The sequence below is a fragment of the Rhipicephalus sanguineus genome, chromosome 1, assembly GCF_013339695.2.
Source record: "Rhipicephalus sanguineus isolate Rsan-2018 chromosome 1, BIME_Rsan_1.4, whole genome shotgun sequence".
In the NCBI taxonomy this organism is placed as follows: Eukaryota; Metazoa; Arthropoda; class Arachnida; order Ixodida; family Ixodidae; genus Rhipicephalus; species Rhipicephalus sanguineus.
Genome location: NC_051176.1, coordinates 103,396,910 through 103,417,083, shown reverse-complemented (window position 1 = coordinate 103,417,083; position 20,174 = coordinate 103,396,910). Strand labels below are relative to the sequence as shown.

General features: G+C 47.3%; 1 protein-coding gene across 1 annotated transcript in view; it reads right to left on the bottom strand.

Annotated features, from left to right (window-relative positions):
* LOC119377827 (cytochrome P450 3A24) overlaps positions 1–20,042 on the bottom strand; it is a 161,051-nt gene extending 141,009 nt beyond the window's left edge. Inside the window, exons 1-4 of the mRNA XM_049411960.1 lie at positions 19,980–20,042; positions 19,195–19,256; positions 6,919–7,015; positions 1,242–1,367 (exon numbers count right to left, since the gene is read on the bottom strand). Of these exons, the coding sequence (XP_049267917.1) occupies positions 1,242–1,367; positions 6,919–7,015; positions 19,195–19,256; positions 19,980–20,042 (348 nt within the window). The remainder of the gene's footprint in view (positions 1–1,241; positions 1,368–6,918; positions 7,016–19,194; positions 19,257–19,979) is intronic.
* Positions 20,043–20,174: the final 132 nt, after the last annotated feature.

The following is a 20,174-nucleotide window of genomic DNA, read 5'->3' as shown; positions in this document are numbered from 1 at the left end:
CTCAATCCCCTTCCCCTATACAAATTAGCGCGTAGGCACTTTTATATACGCCGGCAGGATTCTCTGTCCTTCAATAAATAGATTTTCCTCTCTCTTGCTGCTGTTCAAGCAAGTTTATTTTCGCTCACTTATTGTGGCTTGTGAGTCTCCGGGTAATGCCTTGAGCATGCACGCACGAATGTCCTTTTGGAAAATGCGGAGCCGAATACCTGCAGGAGCGAAGACACTAGAGAGTCGCATCGATACCCTAGATGCGCACAGCGGGTGATTGAATAGATAGGCGTCCAGGTAGGCGTCCACCGCACGAGGAAACCCATGCGAGCCACTGCTACTCGCCTAACTTCATATAGCGCACAAATAGCAAAGTAGGTGCTCACATGCCTCCTCTTCAGATCATCGCCTTTCATCTAAATGCCCCTGTGGGATTGAAAGTATTATTTGAAACTGTTTACAGCGCTGTAAACTATACTAAGAAACGGTTAAAGGGGGCGTAAAAGTAGGGCTGACTTCGAACCGGTGGTCATATTGTAAAAATGCACTGTAAACATGGCGCTTTTTTTTTTAAAGCAGCAATTTTTTATAACGACCCTACGACAGTCTGGCTCCTGTCGTTTTCGCACAGGAACTCTATGTTGAGTCCGAAATACTTTGCCGCAGCTAAAGTGACAGTGAAGTGAATAAATAGGAACTGCTCGTTAATCAACTTTTTAATTATTTATCAGGGCGGGGTTTTACATGGGAAAGTTGTAGTCAATGGTATTTTATGGCACCGCCGTTTTTTATTTCTAGAAATCCTAAAAGTAGCACTCACTTTGAGATGTTCATTATCTAATTATAATAGCGACACCGAAATTGAGCGCGACCGGCGCACAAGATACGCGGCCACACTATCACGTCAGACCGGAACTTCCTGTGAAAGGGAGGTGACGAAATTTGAATCAAGGCGTGTGGAAGCACAGTCTGGTCAGGAAAAACAGCAAGTAATCTGAAATACACAAGTCGACCACTTATTCGAGTGCAATGTGCGGTGCTTATCTCTTTCTTTCTTAATAAATAGGCGCAAAGTACATTTTCGCCTCTCTGCATGTAGAAGCACCGCCGTGGCTGCCCCCGAGTTTTCTGCTCTACAAAGACAGAAAAGGTGAATATTGCGGTGAATATTGAAAATACCGTGTCGAAAAAGGTGAATATTGCAAACACCGTGTCGATTATCCGTTGCGGTTTAGGGCAGACTTCCTCACCTGCGATAATTTGCTGATGGTGAAGGCCGGACTCAGCACAGCCCGCATCTCCCGCCAGCGGCTTACGGGAGCGGTGACGATCATCTTGTGACGATAGTCCGGTAATGGCTCGATCTCGAACACATTCTGTAGATAAAAGTGTGTGGAAGCAAAATCAACATCAACTGTACAAAGCGGGGTATATCTTCTTAACAGTTCCAGAATAGCGGTGCACGGGAGGTTGCGCTAATCTTTATCAAACAGAGCTTTTAGTTATTAGAATGCAGCTCTTAGGCACTCGTTGCTGCGTTGAGCGGCGTCGCCCTCGTCGGCACAACCGATAGAGCGAGCGAGGAGCGCAGCGAGCCACTGTGTTAGCGTCTGCAGTGCCTCGTGCCTGCTCGCGCTTCTTGTGACAGCGCCACGCATGCCTCTCGCGCACGGGCACGAGAAAGTGGGTTGGCCTGCGAGGCTTGGGAGAGAAAGAAGACGTGCGTTGGTCGAAGGGACACTTTTTGTGTGGAACGCTCTAGCGGACTCTTAGATTTTGCATCTAGTTTTTTGGGAACAAGTTCACTCATAATAAACAAGCTTTAGAGCGCAGCTCTTAGGCGCCCGTTCCTGCGTTGAGCGGCGTCGGCGTCGGCGTCGTCGTTACCGGCAGAGCGAACGAGGACGAAAGAACGCGGAGTGCAGCGGAGGATCAAGCAGAGCTGATATATACAATGAACATGAGGTCGCTTACATTATTTGGCATTGAAAAAAAAATAAATTGAACAATCTCGTAAATGCGCCTCTACAGCATTTTCGAAGTCGGTGGCAGTTTGGTAACGTTTGGTAGTTTGTTCCACATTTCTGCGACATCTTGGAAGTAAGAATATCGAAACGTGTCAGTATTTGTTTAGTATAGTTTTATGACGCAGTCGTGGTTAGTTCGGGGTTTCTTTTGCCTGGGGCGTGTAAACATTTCAGCTTATCAACATTAAGTTGATCGTGAATTATTTAAAAAGATACCTTCGGCCTATATTTTTTTCTCCGTAGTTTAAGAGGATCTAAGTTGCATCTCTGTAATATCAGCGTGGTAATTATGGCGTAGACTATGCAGTCGCCTGCGAAAAGTTTAACCTGGACACCCTCTTCTGCCGCCACGCTACTGATGTCATTGATATAGAGGAGGAACAATAGTGGTCCCAATACTGAGCCTTGGGGCACTCCTGAAAGTACAGCTAAAGGGTCTGATACATGGCCAACCAGTTTAACTACCTGCGTACGGTTTGTTAAATATGCTTCAATTCATTTTATTACGAGTTCATTTATTCCTGCATTACGTAATTTAAAGATTAATTGGACATGCGGTACTTTATCGAACGCCTTCGCAAGATCCACGCAAGCCACATGAACCTGTTGTCTTATATCTACAGCACCGGCCCGCAAAATCATGAAAATGCTTGAGGCCCGTGCACTTAGATTTAGGTGCACGTTAAAGAACCCCAGGTGGTCAAAATTTCCGGAGCCCTCCACTACGGCGTATCTCATAATCATATCGTGGTTTTGGAACGTTAAACGCCACCAATTACTAAATTATTATTGTCTATATATACACTACGCTGAAGGCCGACCTCAGCGTGCACCGCACTGAACGAGTGACCTAAATTTCCAGACGTTCTTCATTTCAAAAGAGGCATGTACACGGTCCGAAATTAATGAACTTGATGCGTGAACAATCACTGCGACTGTTCAGACGACGTCGCGTGAAAGCGCAGCTCTTGCGCCCCACGTCAACGGTGTGCAGCGAGCCCTAAAGACCCCGGCACGGGCCCGGTGTGCCCCCCCCCCCCCCCGGCTTCGCCACTGTGTGTTTGGCATGAATTGGCATATGAGATCAAGTAACCCTACAGAATTTTTTACTACCAATCGCTTAATTGCTAATTCTGTAAACATTTGCGAGAAGATGAATGCTTTAATGGAATGGAATTACTTTATTTAGGTCCTTCGGGGCGTGAACTAGCACGTAACGCACCGCTTCCACATAGGGAAATAACAGGATTGAAAGAGAATGCAGCTAAGTGGGCGACAGCTTGTTACCGATGGCTTCGAAGCTGCTCTTTGATGGAAGCAAGCTTTTAAAAATAAATGAACGGCAATATGTACGTAATGATGCGTCAACAATCTTATTCACTGTGTTCTCACAACATGTCTGTAACGAATAATGAGAGGGACAATCAGAATGGCACGCGATGGGCCATGATGAGTTGGTCTTTAAACGGACGTTAACCTCCATTACCACACTCCAGCCGGCAGCTACAAACGTTTCAAAGGGAGCTCTTGAATCCATCCGATATGGTACATACACAGCGAAAACCCCTGAGAGTTAAGCACTTCTTCCAGGAATATCTAACCTACCATTGTCAAGTGACGCTTCCTTCTGACAACCATGATTCAGCGAAACTGGCAACAGTTGAATAGTTGTCCCAAATGCAGCTTTATAAGCGATGCGGCCCCTTTTGAAGCGGCTGATGTGAAGGCCTCGTCACACCCAGCGCAGCTTCTCGAAAAAAAAAAAAAGATTGCGGGCGGTTTGCACTAAGTCGCGCAAAGCCTGGCACAGTGAAGCACGGGCCCGTCGCCGCTGGTACTCCCCGTCGACCGACACGTCTAGCTTCGAGACGCGCGGCTTCCTCCTCTGGAGTACGCAGCCAGGCTATGTACTCTACACTGTTTTGTTTTAGATGCGAAGCATCTTATGAGCGAGCTTGATCCGGTGGCGTCCGCGCTCCACTGCACATACGCGTCCCCTCCCCCTCAAGTGCGCACATCTGAGACCTCAGATGCGCACATCAGAACCAAGGACCTCAGATGCGCACATCTGAGTTCTTTGGTTCTGTTCGGGGTGAACATGTGGTTTGCGCTTCCTATATATTTTAGTTCTTTCTAACAAAAGTTCAGTTGCTAGTATGCGCTTGTGCTGTAGCCTTCTGCGTTTCGTCCTACGTTTTTTCGCGCTATTTTCATTCATCATGAATTACCAACTCGCCCAACAGTCTATTCTTCTAAGGAAATCTTAACGCGAAAGGGTGAAGTAGCCCATGTCGCAAAAAATGCGATGCCAGCATATATGCGGCGTTGTTGATGGGCGAAATATCACGACGGAACTTCTTGAAAGGAAAGGCGCGATTTCAGACACCACGAAGGTGAGACAACAAGACGAGCGCTCGTCGTGTTTGCTTATTTTCATGGTGTCTAAAATCGCACTTTTCCTTTCAAGATGCTTCACTAACATGCCCCTCAAGAAGCACTTCTAAGAATCCCGATGGAAGCAATGAATAAAAATCACGGCTCGAGCCGGAATGGAACCCACGCACTCTGCATGGCAGTCAAGTGTTCCACCACAAAGCCAGTGCTTCATACTGCGTCGGAAAAAGACCCTACACAAGCATTATGTCAGGACAATGCCAAGTGACGATATGCAAAACTGCTTGGTAGTCCGTCAACACTGGACACAGGGAGTCCAATGATACTTAATGAATGACATAAAATCACTTCAAAACCGTGCTGTACGTTTTATATGGTCACATTGTTCACGCTACTCCAGTGTAACATCCTTAAAGAGAACGTGCTGATTCGGAGCTGTAATATCACCATCATGAAATCGCTCGCCTTTCGCTCTTCCATAAAGCATACGATCACACCTCTCGGCGCAGCGACTTTGGCAAACCACCTTCAACTATCTTCAATCGAAGCAATCATAGATGTAAGCACAAGCCAATCATTTGTCCCAGATTATGTTTTGCTTGCTCTTTCATTCATACCTAGAACCACTATTGACTGAAATGAGCTACCGTCGCACGTTGCAGTTGAACCTAACTAGCTCAAACTTCCTTCCAGCTTTCTCCAACCACCTTCACTTGGGGTCAGTGCCGCCGTTGTCAAATGAATTATGACGAATGTCCTGACCGAAGCCCCTACATTTGGGTTGCGTGGCGAATCACCGGAACAACCGATGAGGTGCCACTGACCGTATCTAGCCATACCGCATGTATAGCAGATATCGGAGGTTGGGGGAAGTGGTGGCAAATTGCGCGTGAATCCTCAAGAACCTTTCAGTTTCGCCCATCGCATGAACAAAGATCGGGACAACGCAGATCTCCCTTTGTCTGTAATGGCTTGTGGGCGCAATGACCTATCCTGCGATCGCAACATCTTGCAGATGTCCCGATTAACGAGCCATTACTGCAAGAAAAGATCAAGTAATTTAAGCGTGCGTAGAAAATGAATCAAGTGACTGAAGTCTGACTCAAGGACGAATAAAGTGGCCTAAATTTCAATGGGAAGGCACAGCGCAACTGAGACAATGGACAAGAACATGCAACACACACGTGTTCTTGCCCATTTTCTCAGTTGCGCTGCGCCTTCACATTGCTATGAACCAACTCGCCCAGACCAAAGTCTTACTACTAAATTTCAATCAACCGAAATTCAGTGCTCTTAATTGCGTATATTAAAGCGAATCAAACGACTAGAAAATAAATCACCAAAATTAAGCGTGCTTCAAGAATGAATCAAGTGGCTTAAACAGGCACTAAAGTGAAACAATGAATCGGTTTAGTTTGATAAATTGCACTCTGAGAACACTAACGTCGTTAATTTCACCATCATATGTTCATTAATACAGCAGAAAATCACAGTCCAAGCTTCATTTTTAAGTTTCGCGCCAAAATCTACGCGCGTGACGCCACGGACTTCAAAGCGTATTTTTCGTACTTTGGCAACATTGGCTGAAAGAAATTTTCTGAAACTTGGTATGTAAAGCCTATGCCCCCTCAGTGGACAGTGTACTCTATTTTTACTAATTAGGAACTACGTAGCACCTAGTAGATGCTGTCAAAATTATGACGTCACGACGTTTGGTGCGGGAATTTCGAGGTGGCGTAGCCACCCGTATTTTCCATTTGCACGTTTACTCACTTACCAAGTATCTTATCGCGGCAAGCGTGAAGACTTGGGAATTTTAAAACAGTAATTTACGAATATGAGAAAAATCGTTTTTCTATTTAGCGTTCCTTCAAGTGTGAATCAAGTGTCAATCAAATCGCTTAAGTGTCAATCAAGAGCGAACCAAGTGACTTACGTGGGAATCAAGACTGAGGCAGGTGACCTACGTGAGAATCAACGTACATTAAATTGAATCAAGAGGGAATCAATATGCATTAATGTGAACCAAGAATGAATCGACGGAGATTAAGGTGAATCAAGAGTGATTCAAGTGACTTAGGAGTGCCCCGCCGAGCACCGGCCTTCACCTAGCATCTCCTTAATGCTAGCTAGAGAGACCCGCTGACATTTCTTTTTTCTTGTGCCAAAATCTTCGATTTCTGGGTGGAGAGGGACGGAGTTGATAAAAAAGAAGTGTTCCCGTGACAATGGCACGTGCAGAGAAGAAAGATCCGGTGCTTCGACAACCCGAGCTGAACTCGTGCATGTGGAAGGCCTGAGTGCGCTCCGGACTTGTGAATGCCATCCTGCGCGTTCGCGTCTGCATCGACCCGGTTTCTCAACCAGCCTGGTTCCACGCACCTCGTTGCATGCGCTCTTTCTGAGATTGCACCGCGAGCCTGCTGCTCCTGTGCTCTCCCATGAGCGCGGTCTTGATGCCTGCCTTTTTCAACGCACTGAATTGAAGCGACAGAAGAGAGCTCACCCCTCGTTGCAGGAAAGCGTCGGAGTCCTCGAGCTCAATCTTCTTCAGCAGGTCGATGTCAGCCACCAGGAGGAAGGGGATGGCTCCGTTGTAAAACCTACGTACGGAGGTCATATGAAACAGGTCATATGTAGAACGGGTCACACTTAATCAGATTGACGTTTGCGATACTTAGCGTAAGGCAGGCCAACAGAGTGTATACGCGCTGCAGATTTATCACGGTGGTGGGTCGTGTCCACAAGCTGAGACAGGAGACAGCCGTTTAGTTTGCATGAGAAGCGAACGTTGTTTTCCCCTTACACTGCGAATATGGCAAGGGAACAAATAGTATCGACCCGTTTGTAGCTGGAAGCTACGAAGATATTTCGTACAGATTTTTCAGAAATGAAGCTTCCCATTTGAAGAAAAATTCATCCAGACGAATGTTTCACTAACTGGGAAGTCTTCCTTTGAGAAATCCGTATGCATTTTCCTTGTAACTTTTGTAACTTCACACTACAAAACGGGTCCATTCAACTTATCTCACTTCATAAGCCTTTCTCCGCCTTTCGCACAAATTCATTGTTGTATTCGCCGTCTGCCTGCTTAAGACATTTTCGAAGGGCATGTGTCGTGACCGCCGTCCTTCGAAGCACGCTGCCGTCCATTAGCTGCTGTGGAGTTCCTCCACTGAGCACAGGGTGGTGGTATTGATTCCGGCTTCGACAGCTGGATTTCGATGGTGGTAAAAAAAAAGTGCGCATGTATTTAGATATATACGTACACGTCCGAAACCTCAGGTCGGGAAAGTAAGTTGGACATTATGACGTGCCTCATACATCGATCTTTTGTATGAAATGCTATTAACTTAACCCTCTATTTAACCACGAAAAGCGCGCGAAGTAATGTTTGTCGATGTGTTCAGGTAATGCGTATCAGGTTGTTTGTGCGTACTTTTTCTTACTTTAGGAAGTAGCTTCGTATCCACTTTGTAGAATAATACAAATACGGGTTGTGAATGTTGGTGAAAACTCTAACCTACTCAGCGTGTGGGGGCTTCCCAAGAAAAAAGTCACAGTTTCGCCGCAAGGGCGCAGCAATGAATGCGAGAGCAAGAAAATTACACCATTTCCCGCTAAAGGGGAGCATGAGGCGATGCGAAGCGGAGCACTTGCACGATCGCGTTCCGTTGGCGTTCTTTGGGCATGCTACCGACCTGGCGTCGTGGAAACCGAAGAGGAACGCTACGTGCGTCTTGTCTTCCCTCTAGCCTGGCCGTTAATTCTCACAGGGCGAGCGGGGAACGCAGTCGACAGGCATGCGAGGGGGGGCAGCGTAGGAGAGGAGAGAGAGGGGGAGGGGACGGGCATGCGCTGGTGCTCATCGCGGCGTTGCGCAGGAGAGAATTTCGGTATGTCTAGCCCGCGTTTCAGAGGAAGAGTGGACAGGGGGAGGGGAGAGGGAAAGTGGAGAGGGGGAATGGGGAGAGGGAAAGTGGAGAGGGGAAGTGGAGAGGGAGAAGGGAGAGGGAAAGTGGAGAGGGGAGGGGAGAGGGGGATATTGGAGAGGGGAAAGGGGAGAGGGTATGTGGAGATATACATACTTATACATATACGGTGCATGACGGGCGACGGCGACGGCAAAATACAGCCGAGACTGTTCATATAATTGCTATCGCAATAAAAGCTGTTTATGAAGGATGATAATTTTTTTTCAATGTGAAGCATTTCTTAGCCAACCAAAGGCACTTTGATTGTTTCTGTCTATTTATCTAGCCGCCTACGTCTAAGCACTTTCCTGCTCGTCTCCTTAACTTGGTGTATACCAAAATTGGCATCGGAGGATATGGGTGTTTGAGGAACATGACTGACAGGTCATGTCATGAATTACATGGTACGCCCGTCGCGTACGTCCTGAAATCCCTTTCCCGCTGAACACGTGTGACGCATATCCGCATACCATGACCCCTGGTATTTGTGTATGCGCCAGGGATGAAACTCAATAACAGCGAAAATAGACCTTGAAAGTTTTATTAAAAAGTAATAATATATACTGGGGTATTACGGTCCAAAGCAACGATATGATTATGAGGTAGTCCGTAGTGGGGGACTCCGGAATAATTTCGACCACCTAGGGTTCTTTAACGTCCACCTACATTTAAGCGCACGAGTGTTCTCTCAATTCGAAATGCCACCGCCGTGGCCGGGAATCGAACCTTCGCCCTCGAGCTTAGCAGCCCGACAGCTTACGTGCTCAGCTACCAGTGCGGGTAGGTTTATAATACACTTTGCGTGGGTTAAGCAATATAAAGACATAACGCTTGATATAGCTGGTGATCCTAACGTAGCAGACAAGCTCCGACAGAGGTGCTGCAAGGAACCTCAGCCATCAAACGCGCGGTAGAAAGCGTAAACCTACCGTATGCCCACAACTACACAATTTATGCAAAGTTGTCGATCTACATCGTAAGACATAGCTCAAGGAGAAAAAAAATGAGGCATATAATAACAATAATTGTTGGTGTTTAACGTCCCAAAACAACGTTGTGATTACGAAAGACGCCGTAGTGGAGGGCTCCGGAAATTTCGACCACTTGGGGTTCATTAAAGCGCACATAAATCTAAGCACACGGGCCTCAAGCATTTTCGCCTCCCCCGAAAACGCGGCTGCCGTGGCCGGGATTCGGTCCCGCGACCTGCGGATGAGCAGTCGAGTACCATAACCACTAGACCAGCGTGGCGTGTAAAAAGATGAGGCATAGGTAGCTTGTCGTTGACTGCTTCGCACGAAATCAATTCGCACAACGTGTGGAATCTTTCGGAATTTTTGGTAAGGGAATCGTCATCCACCCGTTTGTAGAACGAAGCTACATCGGTAACAAACACGGTTTTCTCACAAGGAGAGCTTAACAGTTGATGAAAAAGTTTATCCTTGACCGGGATCCAAACCCGAGACTGACGCCTTTCCAGGGTAGTCGCTCTACCTTTTGACCTAACCATAAGGCTAGCAGGTCGCAGCGGGGTGCGAAATAAATCAATGACTCCGAAGTACACAAGGACACACGAATAATGGCAGATTAGCTTTGCCGATGTCCCGCAATTTGTAGGAAGGATAGTGCAAAAAAAAAAGGAGAATCACCTGTTTTAAGCAGGAGGAGGACGAGGAAAGGAAAGAAGGACAAGGAGGTCAAGCAGACGTGCGTCCGGTTTGCTACCCTGTTCTGGGGAAAAGAGATTAAGAGATGAAACGAAAAGAAGAAGAGATAAGATAATGCCATAGGCGTGAGAAATGTGTGCTTGTCCATCGCTTAGCACTCTTCACGCTGAAAACGGGAGGGTGGTTTTTTGGTCCGCTTTTCATGGGCCTTCCTGGGCCTTGAAGGTTGGTTGGATGGTTTTTTCAGTGTACTAGCGCAACCCAACCCAGTGGATCGGCCATGAATCGGGCGGTACGTTGGTTTACAAGATAAACAGTAGGGGTGTGCGAATATCAAATTTTTCGAATACGAATCGAATACGAATATCCACCTTCGAATATCGAATCGAATATCGAATATCAAAGGAAAAATGCCTCCACAGTAACAATATTTTATTTAACATGTAGCTATTTGAAAAAAAAAACATTAACAGCAGGACTGGCAACACAACATACACTGCTATCTCCAGAACACAATGTCCAGGCTAACACAATGAAAGTAATGACTAGATGTTATCATGAAGAAATATGAGTTGCTCCACATGATCAGGGAGCAGGCGCTCCCTTCTAACAGAGACACCCCCCACCCCTGCCACTGAAAAGGCACGCTCGCTTGGAATAGAAGTGGTTGGTATAGGGAGGTACATGGGGCAAAGCTTTGCCAGACTGGGGTATCTGAAGGTGCCTACAGTCCGCCACCAGTCACATGGGTCACTGTCTTTCTTCAGAAGTGGTCCCGCATATAGTGAACGAGTGGTAGTGCGGCACGTTTACGGCCGCATAATATTGAAAATGTACGGTTACATGATCGCCAACAGCGCTGCACGTCGGAGATGCACCAGCAATAAATCATACGTATTGGGGCGCTCGTCGCAGGCAGATATCGTGCCTCCGTGTAATTACGATGCTTATCGCTCTTCTCGGCAACGTTTTTAGCTATACGAACGCAGTAGAAATGTGGAAGACGAGTGATTTTATGCATGATAATCGAATCGCATATTCGAAGTTTTCAAATATTCGAAGTTATCGAATAATCGAAACTTTTCGAATACACGATTTTCGAATCGAATACGAATATTTCGAATGTAATATTCGACGAATATTCGAAACTTTCGAATATTCGCACACCCCTAATAAACAGGAATAAAGAAAAAGTAAAAGGAATTGAAAATGGGCAACAAGGCTCAAACGACAATTACTACACTGTAATTAATCAAGAAAATGTTACAAGTTTAAAGAAACATCGTGAACGAGAAAAAAAAGGAGTAAGGAAAGCTGTAACAGGATAGATAGATGGGCGAGTTGGTATTGCATATTGACAGAAAAATTAGAGTGCAAAAAGGACTACGCAGTACAAAAAAGGACAATAAAAGGCACAAGTGCTCACTCACTACTGAAACTTTACTGCACGTTTGAAAATACATATATAGAAAAAGGACGGATCGCGCATGTCGTTATATATTTGCGCTGCAAGTTTTCTATTAATAGGAAAACTAACATTGAATTCTTTTTGTCTCACGTAGGAGATCGCATACAGGATCAAACACTCCGGTGTGTAAATCGTCGACACGTTAAAAAAAAAAGAAACTATGCCGAGATTCACTCTCATTGCACTAAAGGCTTTGTGGTGACTGAGACAGAGGAAATATGTGAAGCTAAATGCTCAGGTGGGCGACTCGGCATCGCAGTCCCGTCACTAATGCTTGTGTTTTGAAGGCTTCCACAAGAATTGATTTTTCTGCCCTTTTTTTCAGAAAAGAAAACCTTTAGTTGGCACGCACTGTTGGAAGAATTGAAGGTTAAGAATTTACGCAAAACCTATCGCATTACGGAGGAAAAAAATTGTCATGGGCATACCCGCAAATGTTTCCGTATTTCTTTATCCATTCAGCAAAGCACGCCGCGGCACCCTGGAAGAAGTAGAGCAGAAACATCCACTTATTTCATCTGACAAAAGTTTTACTATAAATTCACAAACCTTTAACATGACGGGGAGGAACATGAGCGCCTGTAGTGCCCAATACATGTCATGCAGTTCGCGCTGCTGCAACGAAAATGGCGCCGGATAGCCTTTTTTTTTTAAAGCACACCCTTTTTATCTGAGAAAAAAAAAAGGCCAAGAATCAGAATCGCGTGGCGTCACGTGACGGATATAGTCCAATAGGAAGGAGGCGAGCACATCCAGGGGCGGGAAAGGGAGAACGGTGTAGAGCCTGCATGGAAGCGGCAAAGTTCGAAGGGTGACACTATCTCTATTTATCAAGGGACTTTATCAAAGCCTTCTCCTATGCTTTCCTTCCTCGATGGGTGCATTCCAGCCAAGCCTCTCTCCCGCGCTTCCCTCTAGGCACGCTGCGCAATCTAGCGGCGCTGCCAGACAGTACTCTAGTGCCCTCTGTGATGCCATAATAAGTCCACGTAGAACAGGTTGATTGTTAATTAGCCAAGCTTTTATGCCTCACAAATTGCATTGCGCAATGCGAGAGAAAGAAAGAAATGGAAATTAAGAAGGAAAGAAGGAAAAAAGGAAAGAAATAAGGAGAGAAAGAAAGAAAGAAAGAAAGAAAGAAAGTAAGAAAGAAGGAAAGAAAGAAGAAAGGCAAGCAACAAAGAAGGAAAGAAAGAAGGAAAGAAAAAACGAAGGAAAGATAGATAGAAGGAGAGTAAGAACTAAAAAAGAAGGAAAGAAGAAAGAAAGAAGGAAAGAAAATATGAAAAAAGGAAGAAAGAAAGAAGGAAAGAAATGAAGAAAGAAAGAGAAAAAGAAAGAAAGAAGGAAATAAAGAAAGAAGGAAAGAAATAAAAGTAGCATGTCAGGCAAACAAATGCCAACATTCGCTTGCCCCTATTTTCCCCAGAGGGCAAGTGCTCCTGAATTTTTATGGCTATAAATTTCCTCGGGTTTTACTGGCCGAAACGAGGACATGATCATGTGCGAGAGCCGTAGTGGCGGACTCTGTTCCCATTTCGACCGCCTCAGTTTTTCAAATGTCAGCTAAGTCGAAGGACACCGGTGTCCTTGTAATTCGCCCACATCGAAATACAGGTTGATTAAACATATATGCTGAGGGCATTCGTCGAACAGCTCGCTGAAGCGTGCGGCTGCTGCACGTGGGGAATACCTGTGACGTGCATTCAACGCCATGCAATGGAAGGAAAACAATGGAAGTAATCGAAGTACGCTACGAGGTTGTTGTGGTTTGCTTATTGTCCTATATGTTTATAAGTACGCTGTTAAGATGTTTATTTGACGGCACTCGGCGACGATGCGCAATGGCGACGGTCAAGGCAAAACACGGACTCTCAGCGCGAGCGAGAGGAGTTAAACAGGACGGCCTACTAGAAGGCGCTAGAGAGCGACACCTATTACTCATACCAAGGCTTTGCTACAATTACCCCGGGTACGAAAAAGGAGCCGCCGGGCGACCTAATAGCTTGTCATTATGAGCGGTCATAGTAGGCCTTGAGGCGCTCCACGTAGAAAATGACGCGCCCTCGACGGCGCATGTCCGAAGATGGTTCGGTGGGTTCGATCAGGTAGTTGACCGGGGATGTGCGCTCGACGACACGGTAGGGGCCTTAGTATTTCGGCAGTAGTTTTGAAGAGAGGCCAGGTGCTGTGGTAGGGACCAAGAGTCATTCGAGCGCTCCAGGTAGGCACGTGGACTCAGAAGTGGTGGTGCCACCGCGAATGCTGTTTTGCCGCTCTTGTTCATGTGTCGTAAAGGTCTTGGCAAACTCGCGACACTCTTCAGCAAGCCTGGCTGTGTCAGAAATAGGCGCACACTCAGATGAATCCGGCTTGTATGGGAGTACCATGTCGATGGCCTTCCGTACAGTAAGAAGAAGGCTGAAAAACCAGTTGTGCTCTGAGAGGCGGTATTATAGGCGTAGATGACGATGAACAGAATAGTATCCCAATTTGTGTGATCGGCGGCGACGTACACTGAGAGCATGTTGCCGAGCGTGCGGTTAGAGCGCTCGGTTAGGCCATTCATCTGCGGGTGGTAAGCAGTAGTTTTTCGGTGAACAGCATGGCACTCTTGGAGAACGGCTTCGACGACTTCTGGCAAGAAGATACGGCCTCGATCTCTGAGAAGCTCCTGGGGCGGACCGTGACGCAGTATGAATCGGTGTAGCAGGAAGGAGGCAACATCGCGCGCTGCAGCCGCCCGGAGGGCGGCGGTTTCGGCGTATCGCGTTAGATGTTCAACAGCGACGATGGCCCAGCGGTTACCAGCCGACGTCAGAGGAAGTGGTCCATGCAACTCGATGCCCACGCGCCCAAACGGACGGTTAGGACAAGATAATGGTTGTAGACCGGCTGGTGAAGGTTTGCGGCGTTGGCAATCGAGGCAGGAGCGAACGAACTTCTGCACGTAGCGGTACATTCCTCGCCAGAAGTATCGTTGTCGAATGCAGTGGTAAGTTTTGGATACCCCAGAGTGCGCGCATTGCGGATCATAGTCGAAGGACTTGCATATTTCAGAACGCAGACTGCGGGGTATCGCAAGTAGCCACTGGCGGCCGTCGGCGTTGTAATTGCGTCGGTGCAGTAGGTCGTCACGAATGGCGAAATGGTGGGCGTGACGACACAACGCCCTAGTGGTTGGCGTTGCCAACGGATAAGTGAGCAAGTCTATCAGCGAGGTGATCCACTTATCCTTGCGCTGCTCGGTAGCGATGGTGTGAATGTCCATGGAAGAAACAGCAATGTTAGATACAGAGCAGGGGACATTGTCGTCAGGCAAGGGGGAGCGCGAGAGGGCGTCGGCGTCAGCATGCTGGCGTCCGTTGCATTACAGCATGCTGATGTCTCAATCTTGCAGGCGAAGTGCCCAGTTGCCGAGGCTGGCCCGAGCTGTCCTTGAATGACGACAGCCAGCATAGTGTACGATGGTCGGTGACGACATCAAATCGGCGACCATACAAATAAGGTCGAAACATTGTGAGGGCCCAGATGATCGCCAGGCACTATTTTTCCGTGACGGTGTAATTGGTCTCAGCTCTAGTAAGCATACGACTTGCGTATGCCACGACATATTCGGGGAACCCTCGTTTGCGCTGCGCAAGAACAGCACAGAGGCCTAAACCGCTGGCGTCCGTGTATACCTCCGTTGGGGCCGTAGGGTCGTAGAGGCGTAGTATGGTAGGAGGCGTCAACAAACGACGGAGCTTTGCGAACGCGTCGTCGCACTCGGACGACCACGAGTTTAGGGGCCCGTTACTTCCAAGGAGCTTCGTCAGCGGCGATATGATGGTGGCAAACTTGCGTATGAAGCGTCGAAAGTATGAACACAGTCCTACGAAACTGCGTAGTTCTTTGACGGACGTGGGTTTGGGAAATGCGGCCACGGCCCGAAGCTTGGCCAGATCGGGACGGATTCCGTCCTTGGACACGACGTAGCCTAGGATTGTCAGCTGCCATGCTGCAAATCGGCACTTCTTCAGATTCAGTTGGAGGACGGCGTTGCTCAAACGCGTCAAAACATGCCGCAGCCGTTGGAGATGCGTGGAGAAGTCCGGAGCGAATACGACGACGTCTTCCAGATAACACAAGCACGTGTGCCATTTCATTCGGGCAGAACGGTGTCCATCATGCGCTCGAAGGTCGCGGGCGCATTAAACAAACCAAACGGCATGACGTTGAACTCGTACAAGCCGTCGGGCGTGACAAAGGGTGTCTTCGGTCGAGCGTCATCAGCCACGGATACTTGCAAGTACCCCAAGCGCAAATCGAGAGATGAAAAGTATGCTGCTGCTTGGAGGCTGTCAATCGCGTCGTCGATTCGCGGCAGTGGATAAACATCCTTGCGAGTGAGCTTGTTGAGCTTTCCTCTGTCTCTTCCCTCCTCTCGAAAGAGTAGGCAGGCGTTGTGCCCCTCCTGGTGGCAGTTGCCAGCTTGCTCTCTCCCTCTTTTCTCTCTGTCCTCGTGTATCTATGTATGCAAATCAATCAATCAAATAAATAAATAAATAAATAAATAAATAAATAAATAAATAAATAAATAAATAAATAAATCGGTAGTCCACACAGAACTGCACAGAACCGTCCTTCTTGGCAACGAGAACAACAGGAGACGCCCATGGGCTGTCCGAGGGTCGAAAATACATCGCGTCGAAGCATATCGTCGACTTGCTCATTAATTACCCGACGTTCTGCGGGAGACATGCGATATGGACGTTGCCGCAGTGGTGGTTGGCCGTTATTCATTCGAGTAATATAATGTGCAAGAAAAAACATGGGAAGAATCGCGTCGCAGATGCACAGTGTATTCCCTCCGCCTCGACGACGATGTTTTTCAGTGTCAGTTGAAAGAGGTTGGCCTTCGTGCCGGTTCTAAACGCGCATTTTCCTTTCGTAAGTGTGAGAGAATGCCCCTCAAATCACTGGTACAGTAAACGAATGCATATACGAAATGTTTCGCAAGAACCGGTCGACGTTGGTAAGGCCATCTCCATAAATTAAAACGCGATCAGCGAAAGAAACAAATAAGCTAGTGATTAGCATATCTGATGCTCATAATACGTGACTGCGCAGCATGCAAGTACTCTGCATACAGTCGGTTGCAGTAATCTCGTACCGAATGTTCGTTTCGGAGCTGGAATCAAGCAACCAATAAAAATGCAGGAGAAACATCAAACGCAAGGACACATTATCGTCGCTTAGGATTTGTACGCGTTTCAGTTGATGCCTACAGTGCGCTCGCATAAGCCCTTGCAAGTTCTTGCTGCGTGGCGCCTCCGTACGGATTTTTCTACTCATTCTCTCCTGGTACATTCAGGTAGATGACCTATAGCAGCGGCAAGGGTACCAATATGGGTTGTTGGTTCATCGTAAACTGGCTCATACATCTCATGATAGTACATATTCAAAGAGAACAATTCCAGCCGGCGAGTTCCCAGAGTATGCCCACTTCGAATTAAATGTGAGCGCTTGTGTTCGTCTTGTATTTCTTCCGTGTCCTCGTTTATTTCCGCGCTATGCTACAAGTAGCCTATAGCAGCGTGTATCCCACCCGCTGCCACTTCGCTACGTGCAACAATGACGTCGTGCTGCTGAGTACGGCGAAGTCGTGGGTTCGGCCGCTTTCCAAAAGAGGGGGAGGGCAGAAACACACGTGCACGTACCATGAATCAACTTCACCAAGAGCCTAATTATCCCCGTGCGTCCTGGGTTACGGCTACCGAAACACACGTGGTCAACCGGCATTGTCCAAGGCTTATCGCGAGTTCGCATCATCTGTGTGAGGACTCGAATTGAGCACGAAAGGAGTGCAGCTATACCATTATTTTAGGTAACACTTGAAATAATTATTAAACTTAACGCTCTTAGGAAAAAAACGAAAATGTCATCAGACAGGAACAGTCAGGTGTACTGGACGTCCATATACATATTAAAAATCACGCCAAGATTCACTAAACAAGCTTTAGTACTTACTTTACAGTACTATCGTGAGCGGTATGACAGGACACACGCGAGATCGTGGCGAATAGCCTCAAACCCCAATTCGACCGATACTGGGATGGCGCTGCGAAGTATAAAATGGGAAGGGTGACGCTTTTCTGCGAACCGTTGTCACTCCCACCAAGTGTATGTTTTAGGGCACGCGACATATATACACATATAAGAGCTTGAGCGCCTGTTGCAGCACTCACGCGCAGCAAAGAGCGGTACCGCTTTTTTAGAATATCTTGCTGTATCTTGATTTTATGTGCTACACGCGCACCTGCAAGCGAATGGAACAGCTGTATTCTGCGCGGAGCTGTTGACAGCGCACTGCCGCACTCTGCTTTACATACGAGCTGCGTCTAAAAAAACTAAAAAAAACACGCATCTCCACGAAGTCAATCATGACAAGTGGGCGAAGCTCTGGGTATCGTATGGGCGAGGAACCGTACGTTACCCGAGCGTTGCCCGTATAATGCAAATTGAGTGACATAAAGTGACATAAAGAGTCGACGACAAAGCTAGGTCGAAGATCCATAATGTCTACGTTGAAGTCGCCGACTAGTATAAAGGGTTTGTTCTTGTAGTGTCTGCAATTGCCTTTTCGCGATTACGATTGATATTAGTCTATTGTTAAACCCGATGTTTCGATTTTACACGGTGCTGTGCCGTGCGCACGGACGCCGTACGGACAAGCCTCGGCCGTAAGGTGATTCTCTCCTAAAAAGAAATAGCAAGAGCACGGGACAGTGGCGCCATCTAGCCGTAATGCGCGCAAACGAGGCTTGCTTACGAATATTCCGTGCTCTCCATCGTGACGAAATGAACCGATCTCGATTAATTCAACATGTAACAGGCTTGCCTGTGGTAGCGTGGATGTGACAGTCGCTGCCGTATGCACAGAGCTATGAAACGGCTGAGAAATTCCACACATACGTCGTCTCGTCGCGCAAAAACGAACAGCGCAGCGCTCGAACGCCCACCGCGTAGGTAAATACAAAGCGACGAACTACGATGCCTCGTTTAAGCAGTAATTACCATCTTTCTGACTCAACGAAGCTGATGAAACCACGCATTTTATATCCTCCGTAACATTAATTTATCTGCTGCTGCCGCTGCATAGGGTTTCCTACAATACTTACTAGAGGGAACTCTGGCGCTAGGGTCTATGGGAGCTGCAACGCATGGCGCTTCAGCATAGAGTTAATATACTAACTAAAGTTAATATACTAAGTCAGTATATTAACTCTGTGCGCTTCAGCCAGCAGGGAATGATAGGTAGAACACGGAATTGTCTAAACTTCGTTCTTTCGGCTCCGTTTGGCTCCGCGTCGCATGCGTCCGCTTTGTCGGAAAACGAAGTTCAGCAAAAGTCAGCAGTTTCACTTCACCACTTTAACCTTTTTAGGCTCACCAATACAAATCTGGTGACGAAGTTCACAACGAGCCATTCTTTTATCCGAAAGAAAACCAAAACACAACAATAAACAAAGCCACAAGTGCGTTCGAAGCCCGGAAGTACACGAAGACTAGGTAAATCCGTGTACTATACCATCATTCCCATGGTGGCTGAACGATCGCAGCGCCGGAGTCCCCTCTAGTTAATTTTAGGAAACGCTATGTGCCGCTGCACGTTGGACCATGTTACTGGCCCGGACTGAATGACCGACACGTCCGCAGCCTCCTGCTCCTCTTCGTCGCTTGGCGCAGGAGGCTGGTAACCGTAAGCAGTTATATTTCTTGGCAAATTGAAATGGTCTCCATCATCAGAGGTGAATTCATCGCTGGTAGAGGGACCACAACACGAATGCATACTGTGCAGTTATGCGACGGCACGCGCTTCGAAAGGCCGCGGCTGGCTTGTCCGATGAGGCTGTTGTGACGTCACGCCTTCCAACTCGCGTCGGCCGAGTGGCTTGGCGCAAGCTCACAAAAACGTCGAAAGTGAGACCACGCGCTGAAAAGTTCGCTAAGTGACGCCTCTTTGTCGATGTAATCGTACATTGATTTCACCATTTTCGCAAAATTTCCAGATTTTGCTTCAGTATCCTTTTAAAGCTGCCCACCCATTACAAAGTATGCATCAGTGGCACATTACGGTCGCGTACTGGGTACTTCGCCAATATGAGAAATGAAGAATCGTGGCGTAGCGGGCACTTTGCAACTGTACATGCAGTAGCATCTCTAGGATTGTTTGAAAGGGCCAATGTTACGCGCACAAACGTTCCTTTCCGGTTGAAGGCAATGCGCATGGGGCCCGATTACGCTATCGCGTTCTACTCTTGAAGGCGAAGCTCAAGCGTCCTCCAAGTTTTTTTTGCAACGGGTTGTCGAATATTGCGCGAAAGCCCTATTTCTTCGTAGTCTGTCACAGGAACATATGTCGAGATGCACTTGACATAACTGCGTGCGGAAAGGGGGATGAAGCGACACTTACCCGCCTTTTGATCTCCAGGAGGTTTCCAAATATAAAGCTCGGCTCAGGGCCAGGCACGCCCATCTCGGCAAGGTATGAGAATTTCTTTTTGCGCCATCTGTCAATGACAAAGAGCCGCTTCAGTTATTCACTGAGTGACAAAAGAACAAAGGGAACAGAGGTACAGCAGTTTATAAGTCGCACGGTCCCTTAGGC